This window comes from Ipomoea nil, unplaced genomic scaffold, assembly GCF_001879475.1.
Source record: "Ipomoea nil cultivar Tokyo-kokei standard unplaced genomic scaffold, Asagao_1.1 scaffold3087, whole genome shotgun sequence".
In the NCBI taxonomy this organism is placed as follows: Eukaryota; Viridiplantae; Streptophyta; class Magnoliopsida; order Solanales; family Convolvulaceae; genus Ipomoea; species Ipomoea nil.
This window is the reverse complement of record NW_017619515.1, coordinates 2,704,952-2,722,237: the sequence shown is the minus strand read 5'-3', so window position 1 is coordinate 2,722,237 and position 17,286 is coordinate 2,704,952. Positions and strand designations below refer to the sequence as shown.

The following is a 17,286-nucleotide window of genomic DNA, read 5'->3' as shown; positions in this document are numbered from 1 at the left end:
TTGCATCTTATCCCACTTCAGATTTTTTGGCTATTTTACGCAGTGAAAATAGTGTGTTGGCAGAACTCGTGGCTCTACACCTGAAGTTGGATAATAAGAAATTATCTCTGTATTTTTCTGTGCATGATGGATTCTTACTGTACAAAAATCGTTTTTACATTGCCAAAGAGTCTGCACTTCGTGAGCCGTTATTAAAGGAATTTCACTCCACTCCAATGGCCGGACATGCAGGGGTTAAAAGAACATTGATTCGGCTTGCCACTAGTTTTTATTGGCAGGGAATGAGAAAGGATGTTGAAAAGTTTGTGTCTGAGTGTTTAACTTGCCAGCAAATTAAATCGTCAACTCAACCACCAGCTGGTCTCATCCAACCCCTGCCTATACCGTCCCAAGTATGGGATGACATTACAATGGACTTCATTGTAGCCTTGCCATTATCTCATGGATTTTCGGTAGTAATGGTGGTAGTGGATCGTTTAACGAAGTACGCTCATTTTAGTGCACTGCTGGGAGCTTTTAATGCATCTAAGGCTGCTGAATTGTTTACAACAATGGTTGTTAAGTTACATGGGTTCCCTAGTTCTATTATCTCTGACAGAGACAAGGTGTTCATGAGTAAATTTTGGCAGAAGTTATTTGAATTGAGTGGAACAACTTTGAAGCATAGTAGCGCTTATCATCCACAGACCGATGGCAAATCCGAGGTTGTTAATCGTGGCTTAGAGCAGTATTTGCGTGCTTTTGCTCAAGATCACCCCAAGTCATGGCATGAGTATTTGTGTTGGGCTGAGTTTAGTTACAATACTAATTTTCATAGCAGCATACAAATGACGCCATTTCAAGCTTTGTATGGTCGCCTTCCACCCACTATTCCTCCTTATGTGAAGCACTCAACAATAGTTGACTCTGTGGATTCCATCCTCTTACGTCGGGATGAACTCCTTCGCAATTTGAAGGAAAACATACAGAGAGCGCAACACCGCATGGAGCAAAAAGCCAATCGGAAGCGCCGCGAACTAGAGCTAGTAGTGGGTGATCGGGTGTTGGTCAAATTGCAACCTTATCGACAATCCACACTGGCAAACAGATCCTCTAACAAGCTTGCCAAAAAATATTTTGGTCCTTTTACAGTTCTAGAGCGCATTGGTGCAGTAGCATATCGCCTTGATTTGCCCCCAAGCTCTCGTATTCACCCAGTCTTTCACGTTTCAACATTGAAGCCATTTCGGGGGGATGAGAGTGATACACCTAGTTCGCTACCTGCGGATGCCATTGACAACCATCCAATGTCCATTCCTATAGCACTTCTCGAAACTCGGCAGGTGCTCGTAAATGGCAAGAGAGTAGAACAAGGCTTGATTCACTGGAGTGATGGATTGTTGGAAGATGCCACTTGGGAAGATTTAGACAGCATTCGTCAACAGTTTCCAACCATTCACCTTGCGGACAAGGTGCCTTCTCAAGGAGTGGGGAGTGATACACCAACGGATATGCCACGGGATGAGTTAATGACAAATGGGTTACGACATTCCACCCGGGTCAAGAAACGGAGTCATGAATGGAAGGACAATAATTTTGTTTACAAATAAGAAACGCATTAGAATTATTCCTAAAATTACATAATATTGGTTTACCTTATTTATGCATATCTTTTCCTTATTTTATGCAGTAGTCTTTGGTAGAATATTTGTATAAAAGCTATTACCGGCTAAAGCAATGGGCAGAATAAGAATTATCTCTTCTACCACCTTCTGTTATTTCTCTTCTCATCTTTCTTCCTGCACTATTCTCATTTTCTTCATTCTTGGAGTCTGCACTCGCTCGAAGTAGTGTATAAACTGATACACAACGTATCACAGATTTTAAAATAAAATAAAATAAAACTCTTGGTGAGATTTAAAAAAAAAAATGCATGAACCTTTAATAAATGTAAAGTGGTTTGTGGTATATTGGTATTCGATTAGTCCTTTATGTGGGAGGTTGTATATGTAGTTATCCGCTTTGAATTGTATTGCAAAAAATTAAGAACAGAGAAATCATGATGAGTCCTTACTCGAAAGTCATTTAAATCATTTCGTCAAAATTTTGAGGCTTATGTACTATCATCAATCCTCTCAAAAAAAAAAGTGTATTTAACTTTTCATGCTTCTTTTTATAAGAAGATATATAATTTATATTTAAAAATGTTGACTTACTATTAAAAGAAAATTGTTATTTTAATTTTCTAAGTTACTATTGATTTAGTCTCAAATGTGATATGAGTGTGATTTATTAGTGCAGTTTACCTCTTCAAATACCTATTAGGAGAATTTGTCAAAATTAAAGAACGTTATATATGGAGCTTTCATATTGCAGTTTACCTCTTATATGTGATTTGTGACTTATTACACAGAAGTATAGTTTCCAATACACACTCAAGTAGTGATTCCCTAGTCATTCGAAAAAAAAAAAATCAAATTAAACTTACCAATTTAGCAACTTTCATAAACTTATTTTTACCATATATCTTAAGCACAATAAGAAAAAAAAATCCAATCCAATCCATTGTATTTTACCATCCTCTAGCTCGATCTCCTAGTTTGAAACTCTCAATTTATCATGTAAAAAAGCGATAGCCAAAATTGACTGAGCATCACAACAACCAAACTAAATTCAAGTCTTTCGACTTAGAATTAAATTACAATAAAAATAAATTTTAAAAAAATAAATAAAACCTTAAAACTTCATGATTGAACAACCAAGGCGAATTCTTTTAACGTTGGCCTGTAATTAAGGAATGTCTACTTATCTTAATAAAAACGCTTACTTATTGCGCAGTCGCCGCAGAATTTGTTGTTTTTAATAAGTGCAATCATTCTAATGAAGAAATCTAACTCAGACTTTCACGAGTAACTTAGTTGGTTATCAGATAAAAGATTACACTCAATAACATAAGATCGAATTCTAACAGTACGAGAGTTTCACCCTCTTGTAGGATAGCTCCTTGTAGACATCGAGTCCTTTCACCAAAGAGATTACTAAGTCATTGTAATTTAATTCCTCCACAAGCTTGGTGAATGAGGAATATAATTTCGCTTTTTGCTCCCAAGAAATTTACTCAGTTTCGGCAAGTCATTTAACGACCTCCTAATAGTTAGCTATCTAAGATTTTTTTTGATAACGTGAGAAAGCCAAAGTGACTAGCTACATGATGAGAGTGCAGTGTGCATTGAGTAAATCTTGTTCATGTATAATAGCTCCCAAACTACATAAGAGAGATAAATTGTACTAGAAAGACCTTATGCGATATATTTGGCCGAGAGAGTATTGACAAAAATTGACAATTGAATGTTAATACGACAATCTAAGAGATTTATTTCACTCTCTTGACAATATAAGAAAACGTCACACTTACATCATCTCAAATGCTCTGTCGGGCTGGGATGTGGGGGGCCCTTAGGGTTGGGGATTCAACCTTTTGGGAGAAGAAAAAGTCACACTTACCAAAGGTGACAAAAAGATTACGGGTTCGATTCTTGCCAACACTCTCTCTCTATCGAATCCTTTGTACCAGATCTTTTTAATACGAATTACTTTTCCTGTGTGATTTGTGAGCTATTACATAAGAGTGGAGTTTACATAGTGTACATTCTGTTGCAGTGACAGTGGCCGGTGAATTTTCCTTATCACTAGAAGAAAAAATGCTACATCGGATTAGATGGAATTAATTAATATGGAGTTTATTATATTTCACTTAACTAATATTACAATTTAAAAAGACTTTATCTGCAGACCTCAACTTTCAAACTTGGATTGCAAATAAAACGGTATTTGAATTATAGAAATTGATTGGTAAACTATATATATATATATATTCTAACAACATGCTTTAGTTTATAGATTTTTTATAAGATAAGAATATATATTCTATTCTAGCATGCTTTTAGTATATAGTTTAATTATAGTAAGATAATAGGACAGTAGTTGTGAATGAGACTATTCTCTGCCAAAAGACTATATTTTATCCTTATATGGTCACGAGTTGCATAATAAAAAATGGTTAAAGAACTGGTCTTATAATTAGCTGACCAAAATAATCTAAGTGCAACAACTAAAATTAAAATGGAAATATTGTAGTGAGTAAAGAGTTCGATTCGAATTCGACTAGATTAGTCTTATATCACATGATCGTAAATCCTAATGTAACATATTGTTACAACATCTACAACAACAACAACAACAACAACAAGTCGATTCCTCTTTTTTTTTTTTAAAAAAAAAGTCTTGAATGTGAATCTTATGCATTGAGTAATATTTTGATAAGTACTTAGAGAATCTCCAATTAGATTTTGACTGAAACTTGCATATGAAAGAATATATATCTCTCTTAATAGAGTTCAACATAACTTGATTCCGCAAAGAGTTTAAGTACCAAATCTATGGAAGGTGTGGATGATCAAATGGCATAGATATCTTCCATCTTAATGGGCATTCAATTCGTATAATTTTAATTGATTGGCAGAGGAAATTTGTTATCACACACAAAAATTATATATTAAAAAAAAGTACCAAAAATATTGGGTGAATGCTTGGAAGGACGAGTCCAGATCTTACTACCGATACGTGGCACTGATTGCTACGTAATTATAAGAAAAAAAATTGTATCTTCACTATTCGCTATAGTTTTTGGTGCAGTAATAAATGTTTGATCTAAATATAAATATTTTTGAGAATTGGGATCGAACTTGTGATTTTTTATTTTAAAGTTAGAGATGTCATTGGTATATGCATGTTATGAAAACTTTAGGGTTGGGGTTCAGCCTTTTGGAAGAATATTATGGAAGTCTTTTTCTATTGACATATTTATTTGTTAGGATTGGTGCAGTAGACTGGGCTTCAGTTGGTGGATAATAATAATCTTTTGGTCTTGGACTAAAACTTTGGGCTGTTTAGGATTCAAACTTTGATATTTAGAATATAGCTAGCTCCAATCTCAATTTTTTTTACCAATAAGTTAGTCATAATATTCTAGCTAGAGAATTAGAACACACACATCTTCAATGTTCCCCTCTACAACCGTGTACACCATGCATGATGTACACGGATGCACGGCATAATTTGCCCTTTTCTACTCCGTTTATTATTGTTTACAAATCTAATTATAGGATAGTTTTGCCTAGATCTTTATAATCTAAGTCACTCCAACATGTATCTAATTTGTTCACACGGTCTAATCTCAATGGTTCAGTAGATAGTATTTGGGAGAAGAGGTTTCAACCTCCGTGGCGATAGTGTAGAAATTATGCTCAAAGGAACAGATTCCTAATGCAAATCAACATTTAACCTGATTTCATTAGCTATTGATCGAATTACCCTAATTTATATACTCCCAAATACTCTGTCGGATTGAAGCGTAAGAGCTTTTCGATTTGAAGATTCAAAGTTTGGGAGAAGAACATGCATCTAGTATATCTTCAATATTTGACTACCACTACCTAGAAGGTTCTGTTCCATTCTTTTTCTCTTTTCTTTAATTTATACCGTCATGCACGTAAAACATATGCATATTTGACTTTTCTCGAACTGCCATATTCTAAGAACCTTCGATTTAATTTACAGAATAAAATATAGCAGTCAACTACTAACACCTACGTTTCGTTGAAACTCGTTACCCGCCAGCTATCTTCGAACCTTAACTCCCAAGATCGGACAACATTAAAGTCCTCTCCGACCAAATATGAAATATGATATTCCAAATCAAAAGAATTTAATTTTTCATAAATAAAGTCTCGAAATTTGTACCACGTTGTCTATATATACACCCTAAACCTTATCATTGAAGCCAACAACCTTCATTACACTAAACCAAGAAACAAAAAAATTTGATTAATTTCTTTTAAACAAAGTCCGCGATCCCGATCGAGTTTGATCATATTGGATCAATTTCTATATATGATGTCGAGCACCTCGTACGAGACGTCTTGGGCGGATCAGTGGGACCCAGAGCCACTGTACAACTACAAGACGACAAATGATAGGAGAAACGGCGGCGGGTCGTCGTCCAAGGTTTCCGGCAAGGTGGGGGAAACGTTGGATAAAACGAAGGCGGTGGCTTCCACCGGCGTGAAGAAAGTCAAGGCTGGGGCTTCTGCTGGCTTCCATTGGATCAAGGACAAGTACCAAAAGTCTAGACAGAAGCACTAGACTTTATTTTAAGAATTTAAGGTGGTCGGAAAAGTTGGTTTGTAGAAATTAAAATTCACGATTTTTCAGCAGTGAACATCCATATGATGTTTCGTTAGTGTACTTATATGGCGTTTGTTTGATCAGATCTCTTGAATTCTTTTCTTTGAATTGATTCCTTCTTGTATGTTTGGTTTGTATATGTTGTGGATCAGTTATTTCTCGACTTATTAAGGTGGCCGTTCCTATGATTTCTTGAATGATTATGTTTTGTACAAGATGAATATCTTTTTTTTTTTACTCTATATTTTACTACCCCTCAAGGCTCAAGCTACCCTATTTAATTTATTTTAAAGATGAACTTTGAAAAAAAAAAAAAAAAAGTTATAGGTGAAACTGGAATTGAAACGGGATCGAGATGAGGATTATTTTTAATTCTGATTGGAATGGGTCAGAGTTTTGGGAATGGGGACTTACTCTCAGTCCCCTGCCGGTCACTCTGTTGCCATCTCTATCTATATCCATAAACGTTTTCCTCTTCTATTGGCTATGTTTAGAATACAAATTCACCAAAATGTGCAAATATGTCATTTTAGCACTTATAATAATACATATATAAGACTAAATTTTTGAGTTGTTACTTTGCTAAAATTGAGACGGAGTGTATACTTGTAAAATCCATCTCCAAGTAACACCAAGAGACCTTTTTACCGGTCATAAATTAAAATTATATCAATCTTAATTTTTGTCATCCTTAATTATTTATTATATCTAAACAATCAAATTTTACACTATTTCACCTCTAAATTCAAATTCTCCAACATCGAATAATATATATAAATATAACTCAAGTAATAATGATTTATATATATATATATATATATATATATATATATGAAAATTTGTAAAGCGCAGCACACAGTGATGTTGAAACTGACGTTGTAACACAAACAATCTGTAACGCAGTTCGGGCAAACAACCCTAATCTGCGAGGCACTTCTCAATTTGAGAACTTGCCTAAATCCACTAAAAGCTCAATATTTAAAGTACACTGTTTGGAACCTGAGATTACACAATAGAATGATCTTTCCTACCAAACTATTGAAACCTAAACACATGTACTACTTTCTAGGGGAATTTAGTATCTTATTCTCAAAGACTCTCGTACCTCACAATTAGATGTTGAATGCTTGAGATTTACAATAAAGGACATCCCCTATTTATAGTAGCTATTTCTAACAGATTCGTGAATAACAAACTATTCCTAATCAAATTAGAACTAGAAAATCTTCAACAACAAATCCCCTTAGAACTAGTATTCTTCAATAACTATTTCTCTTAGTACTGATATTCCTTTATAGAACTGGAATTTTTTTTTGCAAATAACTTTGACAAAATACTTTGAGTCAACATTCTCCCCCTTTGTCAAATTTTTGGCAAACACCTTGGTCTCTGTCTTTCTCCCCCTTAGTTGATGCCACAGTGGTGTTTGATTGATGGTAGATTAATGACAGGTTAGATCACCATCCCATGTGTAGCTTTTATCAGATGATCTTTTCCCCATCATAACACATTCATGTTTTTGGTTGTAGACTTTACAATTCTCTTTGGAAAATTCTACTTTGAGTTCATCATCACACAGTTGACTTATACTGATAAGGTTTGCTTTGAGTCCCTGTACCAAAAAGACTCTTGGTAATCTGGGCAGTCCATGGACATTCAAGGTACCACTTGCGATAATCTGTCCTTTTCTTCCATCTCCAAAAGTGACATGCCCTTCATTTTTGTATTGGATATTCTCAAGATAATGTGGATTTCCTGTCATATGTCTTGAACATCCGCTGTCAAAATACCAAACACTTTGTTCTTGGCTTGTTTCTGAGGTATACGCAACAGCTTGTGTTTGTTCCTTTCTTACCCATACTTTCTTGCTGTTATTTTTGCTTTGTACTGCCCAATCTCTGTTGTTTTGTCTGTAATAGAGATCATTTTGTCTTTTGAAGCAGTACGCCTTTATGTGTCCCAATTTGTGGCAGTAATAACATCTGATTCTCCTTCGGTGTTGAAAGTGATGTTGTGACACCTCAGGATTTTCAGAAGAGTGGCTTTCACTGGACGCTGGATTTGGAGATCTAGGCCTTCCATCTAGTGCCTTGATTTCTTGTAACAGTTTGGCCTCTCTGTTTTTAGATTCTAATAATTCATTTTGAGTTTCTTTGAGACGCTTTTCTTCTCTCTCTTTTTCACCTTTTAGAAACTGATTTTCTTGCATGAGCTCTAGATTCACTTTGATGATTTGTTCCCATTTAGCATACAATTGGGTATATGACTCTAGCAGTTCTTGCATATCATTTTCGTTTCCGTTGTCATTCTCATGATTTGCGGTGAATGCTACGAAATTAGTGTTGGTGTCTTCTTCACTATCTGAGTCATCGCTTAGTGTTGCCACATATGTTTTGTTCTTCCTTTTAAAATATGTTGGACATTCTGACTGGATGTGTCCAAACCCTTTGCACTCGTAGCACTGAATTCCTTCAGGTTTTAGACTCTCCCTTCCTTTTGAAATAGATTGATTTTGTCCAGTTGGGAAGTTCCCTTGATTGATTGAAGCACTTTTGCTTCTAAATTTGTTGAATTTTTTGAGAACTCTATTGAAATTCTTTGTTAGGAGAGCAATTGATTGTTCCATGGTTTCAGTATCAATTTCTGGACTCTCTTTCTGCTTTGATTGGAGCGCAATTCCTTTGTCATTATTTTTCCCTTTTTGCAGTATCTCAAGCTCATATGTTTGAAGATTTCCCATTAGATCACTGAGTTTGTAGGTGTTTAGATCTTTGTTTTCTTGGATGGCTGTAACATTTATCATAAATCTCTCAGGTAGGGAACGTAGGACCTTTTTGACGAGCCTAGGTTCAGGAATAGGTTCGCCTAGGTTAAACGCATCTCCAGCAATCCCTAAAACTCTTGCACTAAACTGTGAGATATCCTCATCTTCTTCCATTTTTAAATTCTCAAACTGTGTTTGTATCATTTGCAGCTTGGATTGCTTAACAGAAGTATTTCCTTCGTGATGATCACATAGTATATCCCATGCAACTTTAGCTATGCCAGTGGTAGCGATTAGTTTGAAAGTATCTTCACTTACCGCTCCATAGATGGCATTCATTGCTTTTGAATTGTAATTATATTCCCTTCGCTCTTCTTCATTCCATTCTGTTTTAGGTTTTTGATTACCTTTATCATCAACTGGATTCTTCCATTCTTTCTCAACGGCATCCCAAACTCCTTCTCCTTGTGCCAAAATATAGATTTTCATTCTAGCTTTCCAGTAGGAGAAATTTGTACCAAAGAGAGCAGGGGGCCTGGTGCTTGACAGTCCTTCTCTGGGAAACTCCATTAGGATCCTGCTAATAACTTAAGCAGTTTGGCTCTGATACCAATTGAAAATTTGTAAAGCGCAGCACACAGTGATGTTGAAACTGACGTTGTAACACAAACAATCTGTAACGCAGTTCGGGCAAACAACCCTAATCTGCGAGGCACTTCTCAATTTGAGAACTTGCCTAAATCCACTAAAAGCTCAATATTTAAAGTACACTGTTTGGAACCTGAGATTACACAATAGAATGATCTTTCCTACCAAACTATTGAAACCTAAACACATGTACTACTTTCTAGGGGAATTTAGTATCCTATTCTCAAAGACTCTCGTACCTCACAATTAGATGTTGAATGCTTGAGATCTACAATAAAGGACATCCCCTATTTATAGTAGCTATTCCTAACAGATTCGTGAATAACAAACTATTCCTAATCAAAATAGAACTAGAAAATCTTCAACAACAAATCCCCTTAGAACTAGTATTCTTCAATAACTATTCCTCTTAGTACTGATATTCCTTTATAGAACTGGAATTTTTTTTGCAAATAACTTTGACAAAATACTTTGAGTCAACAATATATATATATATATATATATATATATATATATATATATATATATATATATATATATAAACTAGTTAAGATGGTTGATAAGCATATTGCTAATACAATTGTAAAGCCAGAGTTAAAGGCCCTATTTGGTGACATAGTTAGCTTATCACTAATGTTGTCTCAATTGACCATTATTAGTTGTTTGACTTGGTTAAACATTCAATGTTCAATATAAATGTTTAATTAATTACCTTTTTGTAACTTATTTCTCAAAATGTTAAAATTTAAAGAACGGCTTTTTAGATCAATTTTTTGAGAAAATAATTTTACATGTAATCAACTATAATTTAATAATTAATTTACGAAACATTTTTCTACATTAAATTAATGTTATCAACTAGTCAAACTCATTAGTCAAACTCACCAATCCAAACACCCCTTGAAAATTTTAGGTAGTCAAACTTTGTGGACACAAAATAGACTAAAAATATAAACCCACATTCAACTCATTGTTACGGAAGTCATTCTTTTATATGCTATAAATTAAAGTATGATAAAATGTTATTAAGAATCAAACTCGTAATTCGTAACCTTTTCATATAATCATGTTTTATCCTCTAAGATATGAAAGCTTTGGTCAATGATGTGCATATGCTAATATTGTTGGTCAAGAATAGGCGTCTCCCCTACACGCGGTCCGCCCATGCCGCCTCAGCTCAATCTTAAACATATATTCTAGTCTATTCGAGAAGATTAATAAACACAACCGTGACACACGCGCACACGCAATACATATACTAATATAATCAACTAATCTGTGTTCTTCTAGAACTTCAAACTCCCCATTCTTTACAATAATCTTCAATCCTAAATTCGGATAAGAACAACCTCGTCAACTAACAAACCCAAAAGTTCAAGATTTCTCCCATACATAGCATCATATCCCCTCAAAAGATCGAGAATTTGGATCAGGTGTCATGTCGGCGCCGGAGAACCCGTGGGCGACAAGCGGCGGCGGCGGCGGCGGATCTAAGAAGCTGTCGGAGAAGTTTGAGAGAGGACTTGAGAAGACGAAGGCGGCGGCTTCCGTAGGCTACAAACAGGTTAAGAAAGGGGCTTCTGTTGGGGTTAATTGGCTCAAGATCAAATACAGAAACCACAAACTCAAAACCAAAAAATAAAATTAAAAATTAAATAAATAAATAAATGGTTTCATGGAGTTTAAGGTTGTCGGGTTTATGTAATCTCTTTCCTGCAAATTCTTTATCTATGTTGTTATTTACTTATTTATCTTTGTATAGTGTAATTTGTTCAATTTAGTGTTGTATTTAAATTTTGTTAGTGTACAATTATTATTATTGTCACTTGTATAGTATTGATCTCGCTACATAAAATCATTAACATTGGACAATATCAAAGTTTGTTGGGTGATTTGTTTATTAATAATAAGATTTCACATTTGATTTTATGTAAGAATTGTCTATTGACCTTAATGATTTAAACTAATCAGAACAACCTAATGATTTGAGCTAGTCAGAGCAACCTAAGTTGGTCCTTATGGTCATAATGCTACTGGCACTCATAGCATGAAATAGCGATTATAGATTTTTTCGTAAATTAAAGAACAATCACAATAAGTGTCCACAGATCAAAAATATGCAAAAATTTGTCATTCTCAATTAGTATATAAGTTTATTTTTAATATACAGACTAAATGAATATGTAATATACTGAAAATAAACATATCGAATCCATATTGCAAGATTGACCCTATTCTATGATATAACAATTGAGTATAAGGGCCTCGGTCAACAATAACAAGTCTATAACACAGTTCAACAAGTATGGATAACGTAAAATGATCTCACATAAATTTTCATATCTCTACTGAATGTTTAGCGTCCATCTATTCTGATATCGAATTGAATGATATATTCTATGAACAATAATACAAGGGGCGATCAATTTACACACTCACAAATTGCAGGGGTCTATCCATTTATTTATAAGACCAACAGCATTCACCATCTGTCTTACAAATAGAACAATTTGCCATAAGCTGTTGATAATACATACATTGTATATTACACACTACATATGTACATAGATTGAAATTACGGATTAGCATGAAATCAAACGAGGGAAACCTGGTCCAAGATGAAAGCCTCACATACATAGGTTGTCTAACGTAGTCTTTTACAAACATACATTATTACATTTAGCAATGGATAGGCCTCTCATAGCTTGGGGGTAAAGAAGGGCAATTCTCATTCATGTTGGCATATGGCTCCAATGTGTTGTACCCTGGGAGTTCCATCCGATACTCGCCAACGATCTGGCAGAAGGGGAGCTTGTCGTTCCCGCTGTTACACCAGCTCGGAAGGCGTGTCTGGTTATTCTCGTAAATTTTGAGCATGTAGGCATCTCTAATCTGGAACCATGAGAATGCAACAAGGGTATTATTAGTACATTGCTGGGAATCAAAGGTTTCTGATACAAAATTGTTTGGAATCCACAAGAAGAAAGCCAAATAAACCCCTCCTACTAGGTGTGTGTGTGTGTGTAAAACTTGTAAGTTGTAACCTTGTGGTCCTTTATCGACTAAGGTCAGAAAGGCGAGTGTACACCCCTCAGACCTCGGGTAGTGGCTGCGAGTTTTCCTTGACATCCCCAAAAACATAAATTTATTTCTCAGTATTACTGACCACCAACCCGACAAAGTGGTCGACAATTTCCCGTGGTAAGACAACTTAGTCGTAGACTTGAAGACGTGAGCCCTAACTTTACAACCACCAAACACAAAATTCTCTCTCTCTCTCTCTCTCTCTCTCTCTATATATATATATATATATATATGCCATTGTTCAGGTAAGTCCACCCCTTCCCATGAGTCCGTGTGGACAGATCTGGGCCATTGAATGCTTGAGATCAATGGATTTAGATTTCGCCAACTGTGCAACTATGAAATTGGCAAAATCTAAGTCATTGATCTCAAACATTCAATGGCCCAGATCTGTCCACACGGACTCATAGGAAGGGGGTGGACTCATTTGATCACGAGTATATATATATATAGGGGGCGCTCAGGTGAGAACGGATGCTAATTGGTGGCAAGAAGGAAGCTTTCTCTAGTCTAGAAATATAAAAACTGAGACATGGATCTAAAACTTACAGTGAACTCGGTTACTTGAATGGATTCAGCTAGAGAACCAAAGACTCCAGATTCCTTATACATTGCCAGAATAAAGGCAACACAGGTTGTTGATTTCCCATCACTATACACCCATTCATCCTGTTCTGGAATGGTAAGCAATTGGTCGAAGGTTAACCCGCGTCTTTCGGTCTCAGCAAGAATTTCATATAAATCTAGGCCCTGTAAACAAACGTCAAGAAATACGTAAAAGGTTTCCATATATTTTAAAGATAAAAGAACGAAGCACTAGCAAATTTAACACTCTTCGGGCCTAGGAGTTCTTCACATCCTTTATGATAAATTATAATTAACAGCTAAAATATGTACTCCCTCCGTTCCATTTTATGTATCTGGTTCGGTTTACGAGGACTTAACTGAAGTTATTTTTAATTTAATATTTCATAATATTAAATTTAATATTAGTATACAAAATTTATATATTTAGAAACTACACTAAAAGTACTATTAAACACAAAAGGTCTAATTTAAAAATATGTAAAAAATATTAAAGAAAATAAATATAGAAGAAAGAGTTGGGTTGACCAATAAACAGATAAAACGGGACAGAGAGAGTAGTAATATTCTATTATTTTGTGCCTTTCTTTTAAAAAACATGCAGTTCACCTCTGTGCCGAGCCTCTTGTTCAATGCTTCATTCCACATATTTGCAGCATAAGTTGGCTGCATTCTCGTCCACATAGACATGACAGAAATCACCTAAAAAACCAAGCCTGCAGTCAGTTAACTAAGCTTCCGGTTCATAAAATTCAAGGGGCAAATTGGGAAATATGAAAGCAATTTTTTCTACGGTATTCTGCTTTTGGTCTTCCTTGCCTTCTGCTTCCTCGTTTTTAGGCGGGGGTGAGGAATCCATTTGATAAAAGATGCACCAAAATGTGCTGGTTAAGAAACACACTTAAACAATGAATCTAATCCCAAGATTTGTACGTGTGAAGGGGCATACCAAGTGAGCATCAACGGGGGGAGGATAGTTATCAGATATCGTGTCAATCCAACTAAAAATCATATTATGGTAACCATATGGTTTCCCCAACATTCCTCGAACATATTCCCATGCTGCAGTAGAATTAAATCTAGCCCGCACTTCGGGATGTAAAGGTAATAACGCTATTTGCGGATTCGAACTATCCTTGAGTACGAATTCCCACCACTCATCCCAGGGAGTGATTCCAATAACTTCTTCACCCTGTAGTATGTCCAAGACAGAATGCACTAATTAGTGAACTAAGTTAAAACTAAAATGTGAACAACCAAACTAACATTATCAAAAGCAGCTTATGATTCACAAATGAACTAGAATACTAGATAATCATTTATAACGGAAGCTCTGGACGCCACCAATACCCATAACCGAGTGAACCCAATTTAAGATTGGGCTAAGGTCACTCAACTGGGCTAATGCACATTGGCCAAACCACACTAAAAGATTAAATCCAACCAATTAGCTAGTCTAACCCATGCCTTATAAACCCATATGTTCTCTCTTATTTGATCAATGTGGGACTTTAACAATAACTAAAGAGACCAAAAAAATGGGAAGTCTTGATTTATGTCTGTTTCCTGATTTATGCACTTCTCTAATGAGTTTTTGTGGCAACTATTAGAAGTTTGTCCATCGGGCGCACCTTTTCATTTTCATATCCCGATTCAGCAACCCAAAGCTTGCCAAACTCATCTTTCAAACAAACTGATGTGTGACCAGCAAAAGCTCCGGTTACCCACTTCTCTAGTGTTTCGAATCCGCCCCACCTACCACGAATTTTCGACAAAGCTAAGAAATCACCAGAGTGAACATCATCGGGATTAATTGTAGCCTGCCATGGCTTAGGGCGTTTCTCGAAAGTTGCTCCCATGTGGTTCTTCAGAAAGGCTAAATTAGCACTCTGACCCCATGCTGTGTTGGAAAACAAAGGTAATACATCCAGCAACGAAAGAAAAGTTCCAAGCATCCCTGATGGCATGAGAAATACGGAGATCCCATGTTGCTTCACCTGTTCAAAGTCTTAAGAGATTAAATGTCTGGACTTTTGGTCATCCATACAAACTGCATTATCGAAAACACACATATGAACCTACATATTCCATCTCCGCAGTTTCTTCCCATGATTGAATGTCAAGTGTGTGTTCTCGGGACTGAAAATAGTAATCCCAAGTTACCCTATAAGGAGTAGCAAACACATATAGATCCATACATGTCCAGCTGTGTGCTGCCGCTGTCTGTCAAGAAAATATACATAAATGAAAAATAAAGTATTTTAGTATAAACTATAAAGTACAAGGGTAGAAGTTTGATGTATTTTCCTGTATACTTATCAATTATCATTCATCATGTTCCTCTTCTAAGTCTTCTTAACCAACTTTTACACTATTCCACTTTTTCTTTTTTGAGTCACAAGTACAATCCGCCGTCATTACTCGAGGGCCTGCCCAAGGTGAACCCCTAGCCGGCAAAGGACCACAAGAGATAAACCAGTCTAGATTGCCCATAGCTAACCAGCTCAAACCAAGAAGACCAATAGGCCACTCTAGCTAAGAGTCGAACTTGTAACCTTATAGTTACCGAGTCTAAAGTTGGACAAACTTGAGTGGTTTATGTGAAAATTGAAGTTGTCCTAGGTACTACCAAATACAGCACACCTTAACAATTAGTCAATTACTCAATTAATAGCAATGGTTTACCAGAAATTCATACAACATAAATTCTAAAATCCAATCTATTTTACCTATTCATTCCTGAACAATTGCACAAAACGATCATTACTTAATTTTCCCCCAAAAAAAGTCAACGCAGAGCAAAATTCAAATATGATGAAACAAAATAGATAAACAAATGCAAATCGATTAAAAGGCACTGACAGAGAGATAGATGGTGGCGCCACCGATGTCACGATCGCCGGAACCGTTGAGCTCAACCCTAGCTTCATTCTCAAAAAAGCACGACCCTTTCCACCGGATAGACCCGTTGTTCGGAGCGAGCGTCCCGACAAAGATGGGCATCAAATCCGCAGCACTATGGAAGCTATTGAGGACCGGCCATGAAATCTGACGAGGCAATACCGGAAGCACATCATTCACCCTAAACGGCACCTTAAAAGCACTCCCAAACCCAAACCCTAACCCTAGAACCCATATCAGCAGAGTCAATCTCAGCTGCCGCCAACAATACATCAGCTAAAAGCTTAAAGACCAAATCAAACCTAATCCTTTCGATCCAAAGACAGTGACTTTAAGAATTGTTTTTGGTCTTCTAAATCAGGGTAGGGTTTGGGTCGTCGATGATGCAATTCATGGAGTCTAATTGATCTACTTCTGCTGATGAATGATGCTTCTGTATTGCTCGTAACGGGTCGGGTTTGAAATTGGGGGAAATGAAAGGGTTAGGTCAACCCAGTACGAAAAAAAAGGAGTTTTACAAATGCGTGTGTGCGTGACGTTCGGGAAAAGCAATAAAACGCAATTTTATAACAAATTTGTTATACCAAATTTTGCCGTACCTTAATATATTGATTAACTTAATACTGTAAATAATTAGGAGTATTAATTTTAAAATTGAACCTTATACTATGAAAAAAAAAAATCAATAAAATACATGAACTTGAAAACTATATATATAATTAGATTGTTTAAATAATTTACAGTTGATAATAATTGATATAGACTTTTACGTAAAATTTATCTTCCCGTTATTACTTACTTTTGGGGTTATTGGAAGTGGTCCATACTCCAAGAGCCAAAATGCTTCCACCCCGCAAATTATGTTGTGGAAACGTATTCATAATTTTGTTTTTCATTTGTTGTTAACGATGTTTCTCTCTTCGCAATCGCATTATTTCGTCTTTGCAGTACAGATATTATGAATCTACAGTACAGAAATTATGAATCTACAGTATAGAAATTATGAATCTATTTCATGTTCACCATGTTCATGGTGAACACGATTCCACAGCATTAACTATTGCTTCCACCCGACATAT

At 35.8% G+C, this 17,286-nt stretch overlaps 1 protein-coding gene and 1 long non-coding RNA gene across 2 annotated transcripts; one reads left to right on the top strand and one right to left on the bottom strand.

Annotated features, from left to right (window-relative positions):
• The first annotated feature begins 7,952 nt into the window (after positions 1-7,952).
• Positions 7,953-8,382, top strand: LOC109166202. Its single transcript, XR_002051612.1, has 2 exons — positions 7,953-8,045; positions 8,169-8,382. It is a non-coding gene; the product is annotated as an uncharacterized LOC109166202 (long non-coding RNA).
• A 3,681-nt stretch (positions 8,383-12,063) lies between these two features.
• Positions 12,064-16,742, bottom strand: LOC109166345. Its single transcript, XM_019315310.1, has 7 exons — positions 16,169-16,742; positions 15,389-15,529; positions 14,938-15,303; positions 14,256-14,498; positions 13,916-14,008; positions 13,271-13,471; positions 12,064-12,529 (listed from the first exon to the last, which is right to left on the bottom strand). Exons 1-7 carry the CDS (start codon positions 16,478-16,480, stop codon positions 12,317-12,319), a joined length of 1,569 nt encoding a protein of 522 aa, XP_019170855.1. The 5' UTR covers positions 16,481-16,742; the 3' UTR covers positions 12,064-12,316.
• Positions 16,743-17,286: the final 544 nt, after the last annotated feature.

Coding starts and splice junctions, on each gene's coding strand:
- LOC109166345 (XM_019315310.1), bottom strand. CDS start 16,480: ATGTATTGTTGGCGGCAGCTGAGATTGACTCTGCTGATATGGGTTCTA. Junction 15,530..16,168: donor GCGCCACCATCTATCTCTCT/GTCAGTGCCTTT, acceptor TTTTCTTGACAG/ACAGCGGCAGCACACAGCTG. Junction 13,472..13,915: donor ACAAGAGGCTCGGCACAGAG/GTGAACTGCATG, acceptor GTTTGTTTACAG/GGCCTAGATTTATATGAAAT.